This window comes from Solea senegalensis, unplaced genomic scaffold, assembly GCF_019176455.1.
Source record: "Solea senegalensis isolate Sse05_10M unplaced genomic scaffold, IFAPA_SoseM_1 scf7180000014853, whole genome shotgun sequence".
Lineage (NCBI taxonomy): Eukaryota > Metazoa > Chordata > Actinopteri > Pleuronectiformes > Soleidae > Solea > Solea senegalensis.
This window is the reverse complement of record NW_025321151.1, coordinates 93965-117103: the sequence shown is the minus strand read 5'-3', so window position 1 is coordinate 117103 and position 23139 is coordinate 93965. Positions and strand designations below refer to the sequence as shown.

General features: G+C 43.8%; 3 protein-coding genes across 4 annotated transcripts; 1 reads left to right on the top strand and 2 right to left on the bottom strand.

The window, feature by feature from the left end:
* The first annotated feature begins 6436 nt into the window (after positions 1-6436).
* On the top strand, positions 6437-13929 carry LOC122761642 (tubulin alpha-1C chain-like). Of its 2 annotated transcripts, XM_044016849.1 has the most exons (4): positions 6467-6653; positions 6783-6931; positions 7225-7942; positions 13870-13929. In XM_044016849.1, the coding sequence occupies exons 1-4, from the start codon at positions 6533-6535 to the stop codon at positions 13875-13877; spliced, it is 996 nt and encodes a 331-aa protein (XP_043872784.1). In that variant the 5' UTR covers positions 6467-6532; the 3' UTR covers positions 13878-13929. The 2 variants fall into 2 exon arrangements, with proteins under 2 accessions (XP_043872786.1, XP_043872784.1); XM_044016851.1 differs by lacking the exon at positions 13870-13929 and having other exon boundaries at positions 6437-6653; positions 7225-8434.
* On the bottom strand, positions 13589-15296 carry LOC122761643 (tubulin alpha-1C chain-like). Its single transcript, XM_044016852.1, has 3 exons — positions 15161-15296; positions 14928-15076; positions 13589-14565 (listed from the first exon to the last, which is right to left on the bottom strand). Exons 1-3 carry the CDS (start codon positions 15279-15281, stop codon positions 13591-13593), a joined length of 1245 nt encoding a protein of 414 aa, XP_043872787.1. The 5' UTR covers positions 15282-15296; the 3' UTR covers positions 13589-13590.
* Positions 15297-19786: 4490 nt separating this feature from the next.
* On the bottom strand, positions 19787-22161 carry LOC122761649 (tubulin alpha-1C chain-like). The gene is made up of 3 exons (XM_044016860.1): positions 21929-22161; positions 21696-21844; positions 19787-21251 (listed from the first exon to the last, which is right to left on the bottom strand). The coding sequence occupies exons 1-3, from the start codon at positions 22047-22049 to the stop codon at positions 20277-20279; spliced, it is 1245 nt and encodes a 414-aa protein (XP_043872795.1). The 5' UTR covers positions 22050-22161; the 3' UTR covers positions 19787-20276.
* Between the last annotated feature and the right edge of the window lie 978 nt (positions 22162-23139).

Sequence of the window (23139 nt, the reverse complement as noted above, 5' to 3'; positions counted from 1 at the left end):
CTGAGACTCTGTGACTCTGTGACTCTGAGACTCTGTGACTCTGTGACTCTGAGACCCTGACTTACTCTTCCCACCTAAACGTTTCCTCATTGAAAGCAGGTCAGTTTGTGTGAGTATGCAGAGTTCCTGCATGACAACAGTACCTTCTTCATTCATGCTCCAGCTGCCGGAGTCTGATGTGTAGCCACAGGTGCCCAGTTCAAAGTTGCAGGATCCAGGCAGCAGCTGGGGCTGAGCCACAATGAGTCCACACAGCAGCAGCAGCAGCAGCAGCGGCGGCGGCGGCACTGCAAGAGACACACAACACAGAACACACAACACAGAAAAGTCCGTTACAAAACAATGACTTGTCTCAGAAAAACCTTTAAAAGGCAAAAATAATTGAGGGTTATTGTGTACTGTTGTTGTTTTGGTTTTGATTTCTTGTTACAGCAAATGACATGTATGTGCAACACAGGCCGACCTAAGACATAAGCGCATGAAGCGTCTGCTTTTTATTAACATATTAAAGAAGATATTTTAGATGTCTAGTGTTAAGTTATCCGTGGTTAAGTTTGTAGTTCATTTAGCGCACATTTGCACATCTGTTCAACCAAAACCACACTGAGTTCACCTGGAATAACAAAGTGAAAATGAATACGAGGCAACTTTTGTGATTTTACTTTTTTTGTCTAATGTTAAATACAAGTTTGTTGTAAATAACACAAATTATAGTGTTACAAGTGGTGGGGGCCCTCAAAATCAAATAAAGTTTAGGGCCCCATAAAGGCTTGAGCCGGCTTTGTTCAAAATCCTGCAACATTACATCAGCATGTGATTATTAATAAACACTTTACAAAGAAAAATGAAACTAAAGTGGATTTAACACCAGAAGTCATTATAAATCACGAGGTGCTGGAATGACACAGGCGCCCCCTTGTGGCACTTGACAGTAAATCCAGAGAACTGCATGTTGGTGATTTAAACTGAATTTTCAAATCACTGACAAATAAAAGTCACACGAGTTACAACGAGGACTCACAGGAAGAAACAGCGACACAGAAGGACAAAGAGTTGGACATTTACCGTGGACAGAAAGTGTGACGCTGCTCATCGTTTCCACGGATGTCGGTCAATCAGCTCCGGACAGAAGCGCAGCAGCAGCAGCTCACACCGGCCTCCACTCACATGCTGTGGCCGGACAGATGGAGTCAGTCCGTGGGTGTCGTGATGAATGGATGTCCCGGAGTTTCCAGCAGCTCCTCCTCCTCCTCCTCCTCCTCCTGCTGTCAGGGCCGGAACCAGAGGGGTCCAGGGCCTCGACAGCACAGGCTCGCTTTTGTGTTCATAATGGTTCACAGAGGAGAGGAGAGGAGAGGAGAGGAGAGGAGAGGAGAGGAGAGGGAGAGGAGAGGAGAGGAGAGGAGAGGAGGAGACTACCAGTTTCAGTCAGTTTGCCAAACTCTGGGTTTTTACACAGTGAGACCTGATGAGTAACTTGCTTCAGGTGTGGAGAGAGGAGGAGTTAGAGACCACGCCCACATGAACCTGCCACTCTCACACACACACACAGGAGGACAAAAGAGAACATGCTAAACATAACATAGATTTAGTTTATCACACAGAATCACATCAACCGTCGAGAAATCATACACATTTTCAGGGGCTCAGAAATAAATATAATAGAGTCAAAAGCAGTTCTGGAGAAAGATTCTCTGGACAGATGAAACAAGGCAGACTTCACCTCGCAACGTCAGACAGACAGACAGACAGACAGACAGACAGAGCCACCAAAAACATTACTCTGTGGGGTGAAGTAACAAAGATGAATTTGCACCAGAACGTGTGCACGGAGCAGAGGACGCTGCTCTTCAGGGACATTTTTATGTTAATCTGTCCTCTCCTTCATACGCTCCAGTAAAATAATCTTCATCTTTAGTTTGAACATCTGAGCTTTGGTTTACTCTGATGACGATGATGATGATGATGGTGTTTATTCCTAAAACAATCATTGAACTCAGACACTGAGGATAATTATTTATCCCTGTGTCACATTTATTTACACGATAACGTCTCAAAGCATGACTCTGTATATAATGATGATTGTTATTAATGTTATTGACTCTTGAAAGACACTTCCTGCTCTCCATCTCTGCTCTATCTTTCATTTCCCTCAGTAACCTCCTTCCCTTCCTCCTCCTCCTTCCTCTCCTCTCTCCTACCCCAAAGCGGTGGAGGTCTTAAAAGACATGAAAGCTCGACATGAGTCCAGTGGTGTGAGCCATCGTCCTCATGAGTCATGTGATCGTGGATGAAGCCCACGCAGCATTGACAGGGTCATATCTGACTTAGTCTAACAGCTTTAAATAAAATACAAATGTGAAACGTATACATCTGCATTCTGTCATTCATCTTTCCGTTCCTACAACAATATAAAGAGAAAATGAGAATTTTCTGCCATATTTACGTATGGTAATTAATCGTGATTAATCATGATTAATCCACAGCTACCCTTTGATTAATCTGATTAAAAATGTTAATCTTTTGACAGCCCTACTTTATATACATGCAACACGGCGGGCCACTGACAGAGCAGCAGACATCTGGATCATTGGTTTTAGGTCCATCCCATAATCTATCCAGAGGTGTTTGGATGTACATCTGTTGGTGATTACGTCAGGCAACAACGACACACACACACACACACACACACACACACGAGGATGAAATCCTGGAGTGTAATCAAATATTTGGAGTGCTAAAGTTTTGTGGTCGGAAAACAGAAGCTTTTCTCCGTGGACTCGGAACGAGTCAAAGTTTCCTCCGTCTTCGTTTGGACTATTTAAGTCGATGTGTTTGCTTTTCTTTGTCTTCTCATGAACTTCACATTGTTCACTTTTGATTGAACACAGATCAGATGTGATGGTTCACATTCAACACAACAACATGTGCGTTGCATTTGACACACGAACACTACAGTGCTCCGCTTGTGTTCACTTCCCTCCATTGTTGTGATGGTGACCTGAGGCTGATGACATCAGTGACATCAGTGCATAAATCTCACATAAATGATAAAAACAGGATGAGATACTTTAATTCTCATTGAGACGCTCTGGCTCACACACTCACTGTTTCTCCTTCTTCTTCTTCTCCTTATAAATTCCAACAGGCTGCACACGAGAGGTTAAATGCTGCCCTCCACAGGTTGAAGCTGTGAATCACAGTTCATCCCTTGAAACCCAACCCAATCAATTAAATTTTGCATTTTAATCCCATATCAATATCTGAAATTGAAATATATCTCATCTCAAAAATATTGCAAATATTATTCATTTTTGAACGTAGTTGAACTAATAGCACGATACTATAGTTAGTGAACTTTTTCAGTGTGCTTTTATTTCTCATATTCTTTTATTTTGATGGATATTATTTTATGTAATACTGCAGGAAATGGAGACGCATCAACACTGACGCCAGCGTGTGATGTGTCTCAGACTGAGAGACAAACGTGGACATGTCAAATCATTTCATTCCATAAGCAAACGTTACTACGGTAACCTGGAACATGATTTACAAGCTACGTTTATATCTGCACACATTTCTCATTTGAACAACAGGTCAAATAAACCTGACGCAACTCAAATCATGTGACACTTGGGATATGACACGACGCGGTCGCTGTTAAGGGGCAATAAAGTTAAAGAGCCACAGAACGGAACACAGACAGTCTCGATGACAAGGTGAACTGCAGGTGAGGCGTTGAGGAGGGACTTCAGGATCCAGGCCACGCCCACTGAGCAGGAGACAAACACAGAGGAGAACAGTCACTTCACTGTCCAGTCGCAGCTGTGGCTGACATCCTGATGAAGTGGGATGATACGAAAGAGAAGCCAAGCAGGAAGAAGGAAGCAGCTGTCCTCACAGAGGTCGACAGGTGCTTCGCCTGCAGCAGCACCGCAGCAGCACTGCAGCTGTTGAGCATACAAAAGACATGAGAAACACATTTGTCCTGAAAAAAAAAAACGAAATAAAACAAATAGAGGGAAAAAAAATGGAATAAAAAAGTGCCAATGTGTCCCGGGGCGAGACATTTAACCCCACACTGGTCGTGATGGCTGTGTAACGTCTGCGAACATCACAGCGTTGATCCGCTGAACAAGAGTCAACCTGAGGTTCCTCGTGAGGACGTCTGTTTGTGGTATAAAGTTTATTTAACTCCAAACAACATGAGAAGACGTAAGAACTAAATGTTTCCACACACTGTTCATTTCAGAAACAATGACCTCATTAGACATTACTTGACTCCAGTATCACATGTTAGTATTTAGCTGGTTTTTAGTCATTGTTTTGAACCTTTTGATTTAGGTTATTTAATCATATTCACCTTGTTAGATGTCATGTTTCTCTATTGTCATTGTAACCAAGTCAACGTGTGGTCAGAGGTTTTTTCTCATGTCATATCAATGAGGAACTCTGATGTGCTCGTCTCGCCGCTGCCTCGCTAACATAAACAGTGGCTGTAAAACCAAGAGAACACAGATGAAAGAGTCCAACAGAAGAGGCTGAAATTCTCTGGATCAATAGTTGATTAAATAGTTTTGAATCAAAAGTTGATGTTTAATGGAATCCATGAATCCATGAATCCATGAATCAGAATGAGTATCTGAATGGAACGGTGAGATTGTGTGTGCAGGTGTGAGATACTGACACAAGTCTTTTACATCAAAGGCAGATTGAGTCATGGAGTCACTCGAGTGATAAAGTGACATGATGCGATGTCACTTTATCAGCTGTGCTTTCATTTTAGATCCTGATAAAGTAGAGAGACAAGGTGAAGAGGACACAGATCAGGGAGCTTACATCTTACGCGAGACTCTTAAAACCAAGACGACGACGACGGCAACCATCATTTCACTTTAACTTTTCACTTTCACTCAACTTCAGAAAACATGGTAAGAACAAAAAGTGTTTCCTGTTGAGATGGTTCATTGGTTTTCGATACTAAAGCCCAGTTTTGTTACTGATGTTATCGTCACTGGACGCAAACAGACAACAACACTACAACATTAAAGAAAACGTGTTTATAATTATATATATATATATTTATATTCTACAAGCTGTCATCACATCACTGTCCTCCTCGCCCTCATGCTACATGATGATGATGATGATGATGTGGGCTTGCTTCTTCCTCCATGGTCTCATCAGGGGTGAGAGGTGGGAGTGTCAGGAGAAGCTTAAATGCATCCGTTCTCTTACAGCCAACAACAACAACAAACAAGGTGGCTTCATATTCCTCTATGATGTCACCGAGTGTTGTGTTGCCAAAACTGTGCAGCTCTTACATTCCTTTACAAATGAAAAAGTGATGACACAAGAGATTCATATCTGAATGAGAGCTCTCAATGCGTCAGTCTTATCCTCGAACAGACTCTCTCCTGTACTCGCCTTCACTGTCCAGCAGAAGTGTCACTTGACCAATAGTTGCCATGAGCACATGTGTTTCGGGTCACTGTCATCATGGATGTCGTGGAACTCTCCTAGTTCCACAAAGACTATTACTTTCCAAACACACGTCCTCTTTAGTTGTTCTGATCATTGTGCGTCCGTCCCCTTTTTGTAAAGTTGAAACTAATAGTTTGACAAGTCGCTGCAAAAAGACCCAGACTCAAGACCTGGTCTGAGCATGGGCCTTTGGAGTCTGCATGTTCTCCCTGTGTGTGACGAGGTTTTCTCTCTTTATGTTGACCCTCATGTGGAGGATAAAGCGGTAGACAAGGAATGAACGGTTTGCATTTTGTGTAGTTACACTAACCACAACAAGATGTGCAGAACTATTATTATTCTTATTATAACTGTGAAATCTATTGTGTGAATTTAAATGATGACGTGTCACAATATTAACCACCACCACTTGTAACTCACAGGGGAAGCAGTACAGATGTGGCTGACACGCCTTTCCAAACATACAAGTACAGACAGTTGTGTTAAAGTCACCGTGCTGCACCAGTCAGAGGTTGAGGCTGCAGACTATTACTGTCCATTACTGGAATTCAGATTCCTCCATTTTAAACTTCATTTATTTTCATGAATTAACAATAAAGTTTATTTTGTATTTTCAAATAAATAAATAAATAAATAGGCTATTGGTGGTAGCATGTTGAATATCTGTCACCCTTCCATTCCAAACATTTAGGAGAATCTATGCTAGCCTCCACTTATCATTTAAGTGTTAGCTTTGACCATTAAAAAGCTAACACTTTTTAATGGTCAAACATGTTGGCCTCCATAGAGATGACCCACCTCCTGCTGTATGTATATATATATATATATATATATACTATATAAGAGAATATTTTATATTTCATGTCAGCCAAATGCAAATAATTTCACCCAAATCAGGATCTTTAAGTTGTGCACAGGCAACTATAAATCTGTTTTCTTTCCACAGCGTGAGTGCATCTCTATTCATGTGGGCCAGGCCGGAGTCCAGATTGGCAATGCATGCTGGGAGCTTTTCTGCCTGGAACACGGGATCCAGCCAGACGGACAAATGCCCAGTGACAAGACCATTGGAGGTGCAGATGACTCGAGCAACACCTTCTTCAGTGAGACTGGAGCTGGAAAACACGTCCCCAGAGCGGTGTTTGTTGACCTGGAGCCGACTGTCATCAGTGAGTGTCATCATTACTTTCTGAAAGTGTTCTTTTTCTTTTCATGTAACAGCAGCTTGATGTTGCATTACTCAGTCAGGTCACAAAAACTCCTACATAACTAAAACAATATCTTTATTACCTCTTCAGATGAGGTGCGCACTGGGACCTACCGCCAGCTGTTCCACCCTGAGCAGCTGATAACTGGGAAGGAGGATGCTGCCAACAACTACGCCCGTGGACACTACACCATCGGCAAAGAGATCATTGACCTGGTGATGGACAGGATCCGTAAACTGGTACGACACTTATCATAAGGAGTAAATTTTCCCAATTCTGGTTTTGTGCATGTCAAACCCGACTATACATCCTGACCACACCGCGACAATTTCATGTAAACCACAACAATTTGGGGAGATTCAACTCATTTCTACTATTTCAAATGTTTTTCATGCTCTCTGAGACAGCCCTTACCTGCCCTTGACCTAGGTTGCCATGGCAGGTGATAGTGGATTACATTTGTCTGGTGAAGACTGCTCGCAGCTCTAATTTTGAATCTTGTGTTAATCACTGTCTCCTTGTCTGTCCTCAGGCTGACCAGTGCACTGGTCTGCAGGGCTTCCTGGTTTTCCACAGCTTTGGAGGTGGCACTGGTTCTGGCTTCACCTCTCTGCTAATGGAACGTCTCTCTGTCGACTATGGGAAGAAGTCCAAGCTGGAGTTTGCAATCTACCCAGCTCCCCAGGTGTCTACGGCTGTGGTGGAGCCCTACAACGCCATCCTGACCACCCACACCACCCTGGAACATTCAGACTGTGCCTTCATGGTAGATAATGAGGCTATCTATGACATCTGCCGCAGGAACCTCGATATCGAGCGTCCCACTTACATAAATCTGAACAGGTTGATCAGTCAGATTGTGTCCTCCATCACCGCTTCCCTCCGCTTCGATGGTGCCCTCAATGTTGATCTGACGGAGTTCCAGACCAACCTGGTGCCTTATCCCCGTATCCACTTCCCTATGGCCACCTATGCCCCTGTCATATCTGCTGAGAAGGCGTACCATGAGCAATTAACAGTGGCTGAGATCACAAACGCCTGCTTCGAGCCGGCCAATCAAATGGTGAAATGTGACCCTCGTCATGGAAAGTACATGGCCTGCTGCCTTTTGTATCGTGGTGACGTGGTGCCCAAAGATGTCAACTCAGCCATCGCCACCATCAAGACCAAGCGCACCATCCAGTTTGTGGACTGGTGTCCCACTGGTTTCAAGGTTGGCATCAACTACCAGCCCCCCACTGTGGTTCCTGGTGGAGACCTGGCCAAGGTCCAGAGGGCTGTGTGCATGCTGAGCAACACCACTGCTATTGCAGAGGCCTGGGCTCGGCTCGACCACAAGTTTGATCTGATGTACGCCAAGCGTGCCTTTGTTCACTGGTACGTGGGGGAGGGTATGGAGGAGGGAGAGTTCTCTGAGGCCAGAGAGGACATGGCAGCACTCGAGAAAGATTACGAGGAGGTGGGACTTGACTCCACGGAGGGAGACGAGGAGGGAGAAGAATACTAAAGTAACATAGAGGCATGCGTTCACAGGAGTTAATTTAGAATAAACATTTATGCTGTCAAAGAGCATACTATAGCTGAAATGCAAATAGCTGAATGATAATAAATAAGGATTACACCTGTGGCAACTTTTCCTCGCCACAAGGGAGCAGCAGAAATACGATTACTTACATATTTTTGATGATGCTACAAAAGCTAGACGTAGCTGAGCTTGAAGGTGGTGTCCAGGCTGCAGGGAAAGCTAGCAAGAGCAGGTTGTGTTTTGAAAAGCTTCATCCGTCAACTCCTGCCCCCTCCCCTCAGTGCCCGTTTGAAAGCCATGCCTCACGAACCTGAGTATGCACATGACCACACAGCTCGGAGACAGACGAGAGCGATACCTACCTGCAGACAAACACACACACACGCAGAGGAACCAACATGTATGAAATGCCATGTAACTACATCACTAAAATTGTCTGGACAGTAAAGAAATCACAGCCTTCCCAGTTCACGCACACACACACACACACATATTTACCTTCAGCGCTGCGTGTGTTCAGCCGACACAGTCGCTGAAAAGCAGCCACTGCTTCCGTGTAGTGTCAGGTTCTGCATTCCGAGGCAGGTGATATCTGTGGCACACCTGGTTAAGATCAAGCCAAACAATCACATTTGTAGGTGTGAAAATGATTGGTGGTCATGTTCAGAGCATCATTGCAAGGTGTATAGACAACTTTCTTTGTGTTTTTCCACACCCACCCCCCCTCCCTCTTCTGAGATTGGCTCCGCCCAGTGCCTAATTGAAAAATGCCAAGAGGTGGGCTGAGAGCTGTGTGAGGGAGAGTGGGGAGCAGTGCAGAGAACGTGGCCTGGTAGTTCCGTGGCAGGTGCACAGTGAGACGAGTGTCGCCATCGCTCACACCGCGCTCCAAGAGGTGGACAGAGAGAAATAGGATGAAGTGACAGCACCAGGGAGGAGGAGCTGGTGTTTGACCAGAGAGGCAGTAGACACGCCGTTTTATCACATTTATAATTTCAGTACTTCATACTAAACTGTTTGTTTAGATTTGTACTTTGATTACAGAAGAATACTACTAGATACCCACATACACTGACAAAAGTGGTTTAGGGGTTTAGTTACATTTGAAATGAATATGGTAAAATGTGTTTTAGAAACCAATTATGGACAGCACCTCTGATTATATTTGATGCTGCTGTAGAAGATGCAGTCATGCTCACACTGTTGTCCACTGTGTAAAAAAAACATCAAACCGAGCGCATTTCTTTTCACCTTGTGTTTGTGTAATCTGACATGTTTCTTTTACAAATATACTGTACATCGTACGTGAGAGAATCACTCTTGACAAATGCAAATGTTGATTTACAGCTACAAACCTTGGAATGATTTAGTTGTTTTTTGTTGAGAAAAGCATGGAATATCAAATGGATCTGTATTGTTCACCAGTTAGAAATACTGAAAATGTTCCAATAAAGTTATTTACCAGTAAAAAGTTATTTTCAATAAAGTTATTTAGCATGGGAAATTGTTCGTCTTGTGTTTATTCAAATTAAATATATTTGTTAAGTAGTCACAAATGATTATTCCTACAGAAATTATTGAATTTCCATGAAACATAATAATTTGAGTATTGGCATTGGCACTGGCATAACCATGTCAAACTGTCAATGCAAGACAATAGGGGCAGGGCAAGTTCACAAAGGACACCGCAGTAGTGGGACTGATTACCTGCAGTGACGAGTCAGCCTATAGATGTGAGGTGGGACAACTGGAAGCCTTGTGCAGAACAAACATCAACAAAACCAAGGAAAATGACAGTGGACTTCAAGACACATCAGAGGAGCAGCTGTTCAGGAGTCCACATTAGCAACAACCTCACCTGGACCTCCAGCTTATAAAGAATAAGGCCCTCCAACTACTGTACCTCCTGAGGTGGCTCAAATGGGCTACCTTGGAAACCACAGTCAGAGCTTTCTCCAGGTGTGCTGTAGGGAGCATCCTCACCTCCTGTGCATTGTTCAGTTTGATTCTTGTGTCGGACGTCGCACTTATGACTCTTCCAGTCACAACACTCTCTGACCAATCAGAGGCCGGCAGTCTGTTGATGTCACATTTTAGTATCAGCTCAGCTCACTTGGAACCTCGCGAGAGCACACACCAAAAACCACCAGGTACTAGCTACTATCTCTAATGGAAGAGCAAAGAAATCGTGTAGAGTCCATTTGATTCAATAGTAAACATCCTGTGTGAAAGCTGAGAAATATAAATTGAAATTGTCCAAGTTCAAACCCATGTTTCACCCCATGTCAGTTGGCAATGGCTCAAGCTCCCCGGGACGACCTTACCTAATTCATCACTGAGTTAATGCAGTATATTTAGGTTCTTTCTTATTGCTGGGCCGACCGGGTTCTGGAGAGACTGATTTTCGTTCTGACCTCATGTCTAATGTGTGTTGGTATGACAAAAGAAATATTGAATCTTGAATCTTGAATCTTGAATTGACAAATAATTTCACAGCAAAACTAGGGAAAAAATGAAAGACTGTTTTTTAATGCTATGCACAACAAAAACAAACTCGTATTGTAATTGTCAAACAATAATTCTCTCATGTAAGATTTATGTTTGTAAACGATTGATGCAAGAGGTGAGATTACAAAACCACATGGAAAAAGAAATGCTTTTAGTTTGATGTCGATTTTTCACAATCGCCAATGACGTGTGCATGACTTTTTTAAAAGCAGCATCAAATAATAAAATTCACCAAGGTCTAGATTTTGTAGCATCATCAAAACTATGATTCATCAAAAAGTAATGATGTCACCGTTGTCCACATTGTATTACTGCTCCACCCATGTGCAGGTTTGTGATCTCAGCAGAGATCACAAACAGAGACCATTAGCAGAGAGGTGAAGCCAGAACCAGTGCCATGTGTCATCATTTTTAGAGAAATGATGACACATTTGAAGAGCCCTGAACAACATGCGATTTTTTTGGAGGTCACCCAGTTTGGACACTCCTGTGGACAGTGGATGCACCCTACCCACCCTTCCTGCAGCCACAGTCAAACCACTTATCAGAATGGAGGTTCCACAGTTTGGGGAGACAAGAACTTCCACAGATGTCACTGGTTTCTGTCAGGCTGAACAAACACTGGGTATGGACTCAATAGCAGGACTCTCAGTTTGAACAGAAAAATACCTTTTACTGGTCTTGAACAAAACAGGTTCCCAAAAAGCACAAGGCAACAAAAGATACAAAAATACAAAAGAGGTCAAAAGGCACTAGAAACCAATCTTAAATACAGGCAAGGATGCTTACCAGTCGGCAGACAAGAAGAACTGGCAACAGACAAAGGAAACTAAACAGGTGAAACACAACAGGTAATCACAGAGGAGGGAAACTTTGCAGGAAGCAGACTCCGAAACGAGAGGCAATGGTAATTATTTCAAAATAAAACAGGAAACAGAACATAAGACTACTCAGGATGTTAGACTTTCATTAAGCATTATAAGAACTTTCTTACCCTCAGGCCTGTAAGAGATATTGAACTTTTAGGCACACTCAATGCTGTTCTTTAAGGGGAAGCACAGAGCTGGTGGTTGGCAGACTGCAGTAAGATAACCAACTGGACAAAAGTGCAACTCTCAAAGCTTTCCTGCACACAGACAATCAATCTGTTCTTGAGCATACATGTTCTTGAGGATGAAGATGCATGCCTTTACTGTTAGGCCTTGAAGTCAAATCATCTTAAAGCTGCGCCTGTGTTGCCTGAAGGACAGGAGCGCAAGACACAAGATGACTTTCAGTGGATTCATTCAGAGCCAATAGTCAACATTTACATGGCTCTACTGCAGGGGTGTCCAAACTCTTTTTAACGAGGGCCAGATTTGATAATGTGAAGATGTCCGGGGGCCAATGGTCTGTCATCTTGGGCAGATCTACTCATTGCTTTTCAAAAAACTGGATGCATACAAGGAGTGTTGTATTGGGGTGTAAATTCAAAATATGGTGGCTTCAAATCTCTGTTGGTTGTTTGCCTTGTGTTGGTTCCAGAGATTCTGGTTACTTGCACAACAATGCATTTGGAGGTCATGTGGGAAGGATTACTATACTACTAGTAAGGATTACTACTTGGAGGATTGAGCTTGCCAAACCTTGCCAAAAGGTTCCAATAATAAGGCCAACCCACTCCAGTCGACAGAAGACACCAAGTTAAATAATAGGAGTGAACTTTATGGGCCATATCAATTAAGCAAGGCCCAAAATTCAGTCCTGATGGTGGTTGTGAATTACTTTGGTAATTGGGTGGAGCTCTTTCCTCTGAAGGATGATGCCAAAACACCAAAGGTCTGTCAGATCTTAAAAGATGACATCTGACATGATGGTATTTTCCTGCTCTGACAGCAAGTGGAGTCACCTGAGCCACAACAGAGGGTCAGAAAACTTCAGAGCATTTCAGGTTTCATGCATCAAATCCCTAAGTCAATAAATGAAAAAGTTAATGTCTGAAGTCTCTGTATGGGATTGCTCCCACCACCAGGGGGCCCCATTTACTGAGAATCTCCTTTTAATTATGATGATTTAGAAATCATCCATCCATCCATTATCTACCGCTTTGTCCTCCAGGTCACAGGGGGTGCTGTGCCAATCTCAGCTGACATAGAGCAATAGGCAGGTACACCCTGGACAGTTCGCCAGTCCATCACAGGGCCACACATAAAGACAAACAACCATTCCATTTAGAAATCATGTCAGTGAAAACGTTTTTTCTTCCCACAGTAACATGGTGATCCTGTGGATCTGTGACCAAAACAGCACCAGTGTTGTTAGCTGCAACATGTCATTTAAGAAGCAATTTCATATGCTAAATAACTTTGGTAAATAACTTTATTAGAACATTTCAGTATTTCTACAGTCAAACTGGTGAACAGTAAAAGTCGTTTTGTTTTCTTTAATGCTTTGTACAACAAAAACAAGCTAAATAACTTCAACATTTGTCAAAACTTATCACATGTAAGATCTGTATTTGTAAACAAAATGGATGTCAGTGGTGAGATTACACAAACACATGGTGAAATAAATAATTTTTCACAATGGACAGTAGCATGAGCACGACTATATATTTTCTACAGCAGCATCAAATATAATAAAACTCAGCTAGGTCTATGGTTTGTGGCTTCATCAAAAGTATGTAAGCGAGGATTCATCAAAAGGTAATTATATCATTGTTGTCCACAATGTATTTCCTCTGAACCCTTGTGGCAAGGTAAAGTCGCTGCAGGTTTAATCATTATTCATTGTCTTTAGGCTATTTGCATTTCACCTATAGTATCCTGTTTGACTGCATGAATGTATAATCTGAATCTCCTGTTAAACACATGCCTCTATGTTTCTTTAGTATTCTTCTCCCTCCTCGTCTCCCTCAATGGAGTCGAGTCCCACCTCCTCGTAATCTTTCTCGAGTGCTGCCATGTCCTCTCTGGCCTCAGAGAACTCTCCCTCCTCCATACCCTCCCCCACGTACCAGTGAACAAAGGCACGCTTGGCGTACATCAGATCAAACTTGTGGTCGAGCCGAGCCCAGGCCTCTGCAATAGCAGTGGTGTTGCTCAGCATGCACACAGCCCTCTGGACCTTGGCCAGGTCTCCACCAGGAACCACAGTGGGGGGCTGGTAGTTGATGCCAACCTTGAAACCAGTGGGACACCAGTCCACAAACTGGATGGTGCGCTTGGTCTTGATGGTGATGATGGCTGCGTTGACATCTTTGGGCACCACGTCACCACGATACAAAAGGCAGCAGGCCATGTACTTTCCATGACGAGGGTCACATTTCACCATTTGATTGGCCGGCTCAAAGCAGGCGTTTGTGATCTCAGCCACTGTTAATTGCTCATGGTACGCCTTCTCAGCAGATATGACAGGGGCATAGGTGGCCATAGGGAAGTGGATACGGGGATAAGGCACCAGGTTGGTCTGGAACTCCGTCAGATCAACATTGAGTGCACCATCGAAGCGGAGGGAAGCGGTGATGGAGGACACAATCTGACTGATCAACCTGTTCAGATTTATGTAAGTGGGACGCTCGATATCGAGGTTCCTGCGGCAGATGTCATAGATAGCCTCATTATCTACCATGAAGGCACAGTCTGAGTGTTCCAGGGTGGTGTGGGTGGTCAGGATGGCGTTGTAGGGCTCCACCACAGCCGTAGACACCTGGGGAGCTGGGTAGATTGCAAACTCCAGCTTGGACTTCTTCCCATAGTCGACAGAGAGACGTTCCATTAGCAGAGAGGTGAAGCCAGAACCAGTGCCACCTCCAAAGCTGTGGAAAACCAGGAAGCCCTGTAGACCAGTGCACTGGTCAGCCTGAGGACAGAGAAGGAGACAGTTATCAAACAGACCCTTTACACAGATTGAAGACAAATGAAATTCCATACCACATTTGCCAAAGGCAAGCAAAGGCTGTTTCCACTCATTTTCAACAGGAAAACTAGTTCTAGTTAAATTTAATTCAAATTTAATGTATGATATTCCTTTTTGGGTTTCTAAAGTTTAGGCTAAATGTTTTTCAGCTGCAGTTTTTCAGCTCCCTAAATTGTAGTGGTGTAGCATGAGATTGTCAATTGTGTGGTCTACATTTGATGTACCCACTGGTACATGAAGCAGCACCAGTTTCCATCAAGAAACTTAAAGAATGTTTAAGTGTCCTTTCGGTAAAATTGACGTACCAGTTTACGGATCCTGTCCATCACCAGGTCAATGATCTCTTTGCCGATGGTGTAGTGTCCACGGGCGTAGTTGTTGGCAGCATCCTCCTTCCCAGTTATCAGCTGCTCAGGGTGGAATAGCTGACGGTAGGTCCCAGTACGCACCTCACCTGAAGGGAGATATTAATTTAGTTGTCTATTGACACATTTTTTAATTTTTTTATTGATTTTCTGAGAGAAATAATGACACTCACTGATGACAGTGGGCTCCAGGTCAACAAACACTGCTCTGGGGACGTGTTTTCCAGCTCCAGTTTCACTGAAGAAGGTGCTGCATGAATCATCTCCTCCACCAATGGTCTTGTCACTGGGCATTTGTCCGTCTGGCTGGATCCCATGTTCCAGGCAGTAAAGCTCCCAGCATGCATTGCCGATCTGGACTCCAGCCTGACCCACATGAACGGAAATGCACTCACGCTGTGGAAAGAAAACACAACATTGTTATCGGTTGGCTTCCATTCTGAATCTTGCCGATGCAAAGCTTAGGTCATCCTTTATAAACGTAATGACTATTATTGGTGCATCGTCAATGACATAGCATGGAGACAAACTCCTCTGTGTTTGCCTGTTTACAAAGGTGTGTCCCCTTCTTAAGGCTCTGTCCCATTTCTCATCTTTACCCCAACCCCAGTAATTGAATTAGCCATGATAATCTATCCAGCCTACAAAGGGGGACACTTGTTCAAGACTGTAGCACATCCTCACAAAAGTAGACATGACATGTTTTTAATGGAGATTCAACATATCCTCGTCAGAAAAACAGCTGGGCTCGTTTGCATGGGCTTGAGGTCTTATGTCATAAACATTAGTTAGCGTGAGGTGTGTTCACACTTTGCTGCAGATATTTCAGAAATGTGGTAAACCCCTGGGATTACAGGTAGAACAGTTCATCATTTGCACAAAGATTGCAAATAAGATTTGTTGTGGTTAGCTTAGCCACACATGTTCATTAGCGGTAGCCTGTTGTCATTAACAGTAGTGAGAAAAAGTTTTGTCCAGCCACTGTATACAGCAGCCAGGTAACAGCTAACATTTATTCAGAGGAAAGATTTTTAATTCCTACCATGTTCCCTGAAGTTTGGTGACAGTCAAAGATGCAGTAAAATTACTCTCACAGTGTAGGTTGTATGAGTCTTATGTAAGAAGTAACTTCCCTGCTATTTTTTTTTGCCTCCTCTTCTTCTCTTCCTCGCCTCTCATAATCTACCATGAAAGTACAGGTATTTCATGACATAGTAACTATGTCACTACTCACTCAGATTACTCCGCATGCCTTTGATGTCACATGTTGTCACACGTCATACGATTCTGAGCGGTCCCTTTCATGGTCCTGTACAAACTTCAAACATCGCAACAAAAACTGGGGTAGGCACCAGCACCCCCTCATGTGGAGGATAAAGCATTAGACGATGAATGAATGAATGGATGAATTTACACCAAAGATGGACAGAGTAATGTGACTATGTGTATTTCAAGCTTTTGGATTTATTTTAGCCACAAAACTAAGAATAAACAGAAACAACTAAACACTAGGGATCTGTTAACTGAGGCAATATTTTTACAGGATCATACTCAACATACCCAACATTAACAAGGGCTCTGTTCATCCATGAACGTCAGGAAAGAGTGACAGTGAGCTGACATACATCCTGAAACTAAGTAAGCTAAAGGGAACTCAGCCATGATCCATTTGGTGTACACCTTTGATTTTCATACTGTGACTGCAAGTGGGGTCACCTGTGCCACAACAGAGGGTCTGAATACTTACAGCATCTGATTTTAACACATGTGCAAGACGTTCTAAATGGTTTCACATCAAATCCACGACTCAATCAAGTGAAAAAGTGAAGGTGTCTTAAGTCTCTGTGTCTGATTGCTGGAGTTATTTTACAAAACAATGTTTTTGCACACGAAATACAAGTCATTCATTCACGCGAGATCCCCTGCAGCAATCTTGAGGCAATGTGTCACTGAAAAAGAGAGTTTATATCCTTTTGTTACATGTGCCCTAGTATTAGATTAATATTATAACTCATCAACTATTGTCTCACACGCTCCCATCTAGTGAGAATTTACTTTTGATTTAGAAATGCCTTTCACCAAAACCTTTTTCTTCACACTTCTTGGGTGAATGTTTAACAACCCACCATTGGTTTACAGTGGCAGACTCATTGTAATACACAGGACTGGACCCAGATACAGAACGGTGGTAAGTAACAAAGTTTATTTTAATAGTTCAAGAACAGAGGAAAAATACAATACCCGAGGACCCTCAAATAGACGGCAGGAAGATCCACGGTAAAAACAAAGTTACGAGGCCGACCGAGAGTGATTAAAGTACCTTATGAGAGAGGGGTCAAGGATGTCCCGGCTGGGAACCCACAACCTCTCCTCAGGAACCTAACCCTCCCAGTCGACCAGGTACTGAACCCGTGTCTCCGGTGGCAAGAGTCCGAAATACGATGAACAGTATAGACCGGCTTGCCGTTGAGAACCCGGGAGGGAGGAGTGGGTCTGGGTGCAGGAAGGAGGGAAGAGACACGGACAGGCTTGACTTGGGAAACATGGAACGTGAGGTGTACACGCAGAGATGGGGGAAGTCTGAGACGGACAGCTATGGCGAGCAGCTTCCTCTGTGCTCGGGGCCAGACACGGCGACACCGCCCTACCAGGACTTGCGCAGAGGGGACACAAAAATCACGATTAAGTGAGGGGAACAGCATTCAAAAGGGGGAGTACCCAGTAGACGAACAGACCAGCGAGTTGTGTGCATACTCAACCCACGGCAGAGCTTTGACCCAAGATGCTGGAGTGTCGGATACCAAGCAATGGAGAGAAGTCTCCAGTTCCTGGTTGTGCCTCTCAGACCGTCTGTGGATGGTAACCAGACGAGAGACTGGATGGGGCCCCGATGAGTTGGCAGAATTCGGCCCAGAACCGAGAGATGAATTGGGGGGCCACAGTCCGACACGATGTCCAACGGCAGCCCATAGAGCCTAAACGCCTCCCTGAGGATCACCTCTGCCATCTGTTTAGCGGACAGGAGCTTGGCCAGGAGAATGAAGTGCGCCATCTTAGAGAATCGATCACCAGTCAGTATGCAGGTCTTACCCTCCGATGGCGGCAATCCGGTGACGAAATCAAGGGAGATGTGGGACCAGGGCCGAGATGGTACGGGCGGGGGCCGAGATTTGGGTGGTCTGATCTTGGGAAAATTTGAATATCGTCAAGGTACACGAAGACGGAGACATTCAATGAGCGGACATAGGGAGCCGTCCTTCATCACAAAGAAAAACCCAGCACCGGCCGGTGAGGAAGAAGGATAAATGATACCAGATTTGAGGGATTCGTGGATGTATTGGTTCATGGCGGTGATTTCGGGTTGAGAAAGTGAGAACAGACGACCACGAGGGGGAATGGAACTTGGGTGAAGCTCTATCACGCAGTCATAAGGACGATGCGGAGGGAGAGCAGTGGCTTTGGTTTTATTGAAGGCTTCACCAAGCTCGTGATAGCAGGGAATCGGGGACAGGTCTGTGACGGTAGCCAGAAGAGACGTTGCAGCAACCACCTGAGATCTGGGAAGAGAAGGCAGAAAAACAGATGAGAAAGATGAGATGTGTTGACCAGTCAATGACGGGGTTATGGATTTGGATAAGCTGGATTTGCTCCTGGTGACCACCTGGGAATACCAGGAGGACCGGAGCAGTGCGATGAGTGACCCTCACTCTGAGACGAAGCTGGCCTCTGTGCCCGAGCCCATGAGGGCGAGGACCGCTCGTTTGTCCACAGAGACCTTGAATTCTGGTCGAGAGACACCCTTGTCAATGATGGTGGGACTCGCAATTACTCTCTTTACTGGTGAGACCTGCCTTTTCACTGGACAGTCCGCTCTTAGGTGTCTCTTGCTCCCGCAATAGAAACAGAGACCCCCAAACAGGCGTTGCTCCATGTTGTGCCCCAAGCCCTACAGCTGAGCAGTGTTCTGCGTGATGTGCTCCTCCTGCCGCAAAACTACAGCTTCCACCGTCCGCTGGGTCTATAATGTTGGTGAGTTTGTACTGTAATGCACAGGACTGGCCCCAGATGCAGAACGGTGGTAAGTAACAAAGTTTATTTTAACAGTTCAAGAACAGAGGAAAAGTACAGTACCCGAGGACCCTCAAATAGACGGCAGGAAGCCGTCGGTGCGAGATCCACGGTAAAAACAAAGTCACACTGAAACCGGTTGGCACAGAGAAAAATCCACAGAAGCACGGATGTGCAAAATCCAAAGAACGGTAAGAGAACAGCCGGGTAGATGTCACACTGACAACTGACAAAGACAAACTCACAACAAGACACAGGAAATGGGAGCGGTTAAATACACTAAGGAATCAGAGGAATCGACAAACAGCTGAGACAAACCAGACGCACATGAAACAGATTGGGTAATCACAGGAGGGAAAAGTAAAGAGCATGCAGACGAGAGACAAAAACGACTTCAAAATAAGAGGGGAATTTCACAATAAAATGACATGGACAATGGAACATGACACTGATAAGGTTATAATACCAGTGAGGACATGTTATCTACTGCAGTGTCTGTCATGAAGAGTGGTATATCACACATCCTGTGTGTTTGCTGAGGAATTTCAATGAATGGCTGTGACTGAATGTAAAGGAGCATTATTTCAATACTATGCAGGAAGAATCATTGAGGATCAGTAAATACATGCAGTATGTTTAGGCTGAATTAACACAAGACAAACAGGACAACTTCACATGATAAATAGAATTGGAAAAAAATCTTTATTGAAATGTTTTCACTATTTCTGCAGACAAACTTGTGAACGATGCACATCTGAACAATACGTTTTTTGAATGCTTTGCACAACAAAATCAAGATAGATGATTCTAAAATTTGTAGTTGTAAATCAGCCTTTTGTATTTGTCAAATATAATCCTGTCATGTAAGATTTGTATCTTTAAAAGAAATAGGAAGAAATGATATGAGATTAAAAGAGTGAAAGAGAGGATTTTTCACAGCGGACAGAAGCATGAACATGATTTCATATTTTCAACAGCATCAAATACAATAAAACTCAGCTCTGTCTAGATTTGTAGCTTCATCAAAAATATGAACGTGAAGATTTATCAAAAAGTAATGATGTCATTGTTGTTCATATTGTATTTCTGCTGCACCCTTGTGGCCAGAAAAAGTTGCTGCAGGTTTAATCCGTATTCATTATAATGAGGCTATTTGCATTTCAACTGTAGTATATTTACTGTTTGACTGCAGGAAAATTTAATCTGAATTATCTTCTTACTTTAGTATTCTTCTCCCTCCTCGTCTCCCTCAATGGAGTCAAGTCCCACCTCCTCGTAATCTTTCTCGAGTGCTGCCATGTCCTCTCTGGCCTCAGAGAACTCTCCCTCCTCCATACCCTCCCCCACGTACCAGTGAACAAAGGCACGCTTGGCGTACATCAGATCAAACTTGTGGTCGAGCCGAGCCCAGGCCTCTGCAATAGCAGTGGTGTTGCTCAGCATGCACACAGCCCTCTGGACCTTGGCCAGGTCTCCACCAGGAACCACAGTGGGGGGCTGGTAGTTGATGCCAACCTTGAAACCAGTGGGACACCAGTCCACAAACTGGATGGTGCGCTTGGTCTTGATGGTGGCGATGGCTGAGTTGACATCTTTGGGCACCACGTCACCACGATACAAAAGGCAGCAGGCCATGTACTTTCCATGACGAGGGTCACATTTCACCATTTGATTGGCCGGCTCGAAGCAGGCGTTTGTGATCTCAGCCACTGTTAATTGCTCATGGTACGCCTTCTCAGCAGATATGACAGGGGCATAGGTGGCCATAGGGAAGTGGATACGGGGATAAGGCACCAGGTTGGTCTGGAACTCCGTCAGATCTACATTGAGGGCACCATCGAAGCGGAGGGAAGCGGTGATGGAGGACACAATCTGACTGATCAACCTGTTCAGATTTATGTAAGTGGGACGCTCGATATCGAGGTTCCTGAGGCAGATGTCATAGATAGCCTCATTATCTACCATGAAGGCACAGTCTGAATGTTCCAGGGTGGTGTGGGTGGTCAGGATGGCGTTGTAGGGCTCCACCACAGCCGTAGACACCTGGGGAGCTGGGTAGATTGCAAACTCCAGCTTGGACTTCTTCCCATAGTCGACAGAGAGACGTTCCATTAGCAGAGAGGTGAAGCCAGAACCAGTGCCACCTCCAAAGCTGTGGAAAACCAGGAAGCCCTGCAGACCAGTGCACTGGTCAGCCTGAGGACAGACAAGGAGACAGTGATCAAATATAGAATAAAATACAATAGATGCAAGCAGCACTGACTGGACCCTTGTAGACTTATCAAAGACAGAGGAAATTTGCTTTAAGGGTTGCCATAGCAACCCAGTTTAAAGGCAGGCAGGGGATATTTCCATTTTTTTCAATAGGGAAAAAGTTCCAAAGCTCAAAAATAATTATTAGCAGAAAAAATGAAAGGTACCAAATTCTCTTGGATTGCTGAGTTTTGGTCGAGAATTTCGTTTTTATGCCTGTTCTGGTCCCCACATTTTTGTAGTTTACAGGAAATTGTCATGGTGTGGCCTTCACTTATCAAGTGATGTCCAGGACCTCTGATAGCCTGGGTCATTTAAGGCCCGATTTGGTTTGATATTTTGAGTCAAATTTGGGCAACTGACCCCTTATGATATTAAGTGTCGTACCAGTTTGCGGATCCTGTCCATCACCAGGTCAATGATCTCTTTGCCGATGGTGTAGTGTCCACGTGCGTAGTTGTTGGCAGCATCCTCCTTCCCAGTTATCAGCTGCTCAGGGTGGAATAGCTGGCGGTAGGTCCCAGTGCGCACCTCATCTAAACGGGCAATGTAGATATTAATTTTGTTACTATCATCTTTTGTACATTTTTTAAGTTTCCTAAAGAAAATCTGACACTCACTGATGACAGTGGGCTCCAGGTCAACAAACACTGCTCTGGGGACGTGTTTTCCAGCTCCAGTTTCACTGAAGAAGGTGCTGCAAGAATCATCTCCACCTCCAAGAGTCTTGTCACTGGGCATTTGTCCGTCTGGCTGGATCCCGTGTTCCAGGCAGAAAAGCTCCCAGCATGCATTGCCGATCTGGACTCCAGCCTGACCAACGTGAACGGAAATGCACTCACGCTGTGGAGGAAAAACAACAATGTTATCTGTTTGCTGTCATTCTGAATCTTAAAATTCTTCAAAATTAACTTTCCTTATTTCATTAATAAGAAATGACTTGAAGCCACATTCAGAACAGTCTTTGTTTGGTGTATTTTATGTAGATTTGTGCACTGGGATGTTGTACAGTTGGGGTTTGATCATTCTGAATACATTAGAGGATATTCTTTTTACCTGGCCTGATACATAAGTTTGTCTCCCATTTCGTGGTCGGAAGAGAAATTATAGGATCATATTTAGTTTAAAAACAGAGACAATACTTTGATATTTTTGGAAGATGAGAGCTTAGACAATAGTTTTCAAAGTCCTGAAATTGAATAAAATTACTATCTTGGATTATTTGTTCCAAATGCCTCATTGTTTTTTGTGCTTGTTCAATATCTAGCCACAGGTTGTCCAGCCGGAGCCAGGTTTACCTGTTATTGTACAAACTGGCGTGTTGGCAAGAAAGTTCCAGACCACAATTTCTGGTTTTGGAGGGTTGTTTAACCAACACATGGTGGTTTGCTTTTCCCAATGAATTTTAACCAGGTTGTGGGGATCAGTGAAAAGAGGTAACTGTTTTGGCCAAAACAGTTACAACTAACAACTAAAGGTTAAAGGTTGTATTAAATCTAACAACCGGGGGGAGATATTAATACTAATAATAAGTATCTAATGTTACCTGACTTAGGAGAAGTGGAAAATAAATGTTTCTTACCATGTTTCCTAAAGTCTAGTGAAATTCAAAGGTTGAAGTAAAATCAATCTCACAGTGCAGATTTCATGAGTCTTGTATAAGAAATAACACCGGTGCTCTCTTTCCTTTGCCTCCTCTTCTCTTCTCTCTCACCTCTCATAATGTACCATGAAAGCACAGGTGCTTAGTGACATCATAATTACATCACTCAACGGTGACTGACTCAATCTGCCTTTGATGTAAACAAGCTGTGTCAGTACGTCATACAAT

Bases quoted from the DNA above. Each gene is read 5' to 3' on its own strand.
- LOC122761649 (XM_044016860.1), bottom strand. From the start codon at position 22,049: ATGCCCAGTGACAAGACTCTTGGAGGTGGAGATGATTCTTGCAGCACC. The intron at 21,845-21,928 runs GTGAGTGTCAGA...TTGCCCGTTTAG, and splicing joins CCTGGAGCCCACTGTCATCA to ATGAGGTGCGCACTGGGACC. The intron at 21,252-21,695 runs GTACGACACTTA...GTCTGTCCTCAG, and splicing joins TGGACAGGATCCGCAAACTG to GCTGACCAGTGCACTGGTCT.
- LOC122761643 (XM_044016852.1), bottom strand. From the start codon at position 15,281: ATGCCCAGTGACAAGACCATTGGTGGAGGAGATGATTCATGCAGCACC. The intron at 15,077-15,160 runs GTGAGTGTCATT...ATCTCCCTTCAG, and splicing joins CCTGGAGCCCACTGTCATCA to GTGAGGTGCGTACTGGGACC. The intron at 14,566-14,927 runs GTACGTCAATTT...CTCTGTCCTCAG, and splicing joins TGGACAGGATCCGTAAACTG to GCTGACCAGTGCACTGGTCT.
- LOC122761642 (XM_044016851.1), top strand. From the start codon at position 6,533: ATGCCCAGTGACAAGACCATTGGAGGTGCAGATGACTCGAGCAACACC. The intron at 6,654-6,782 runs GTGAGTGTCATC...TTACCTCTTCAG, and splicing joins CCTGGAGCCGACTGTCATCA to ATGAGGTGCGCACTGGGACC. The intron at 6,932-7,224 runs GTACGACACTTA...GTCTGTCCTCAG, and splicing joins TGGACAGGATCCGTAAACTG to GCTGACCAGTGCACTGGTCT.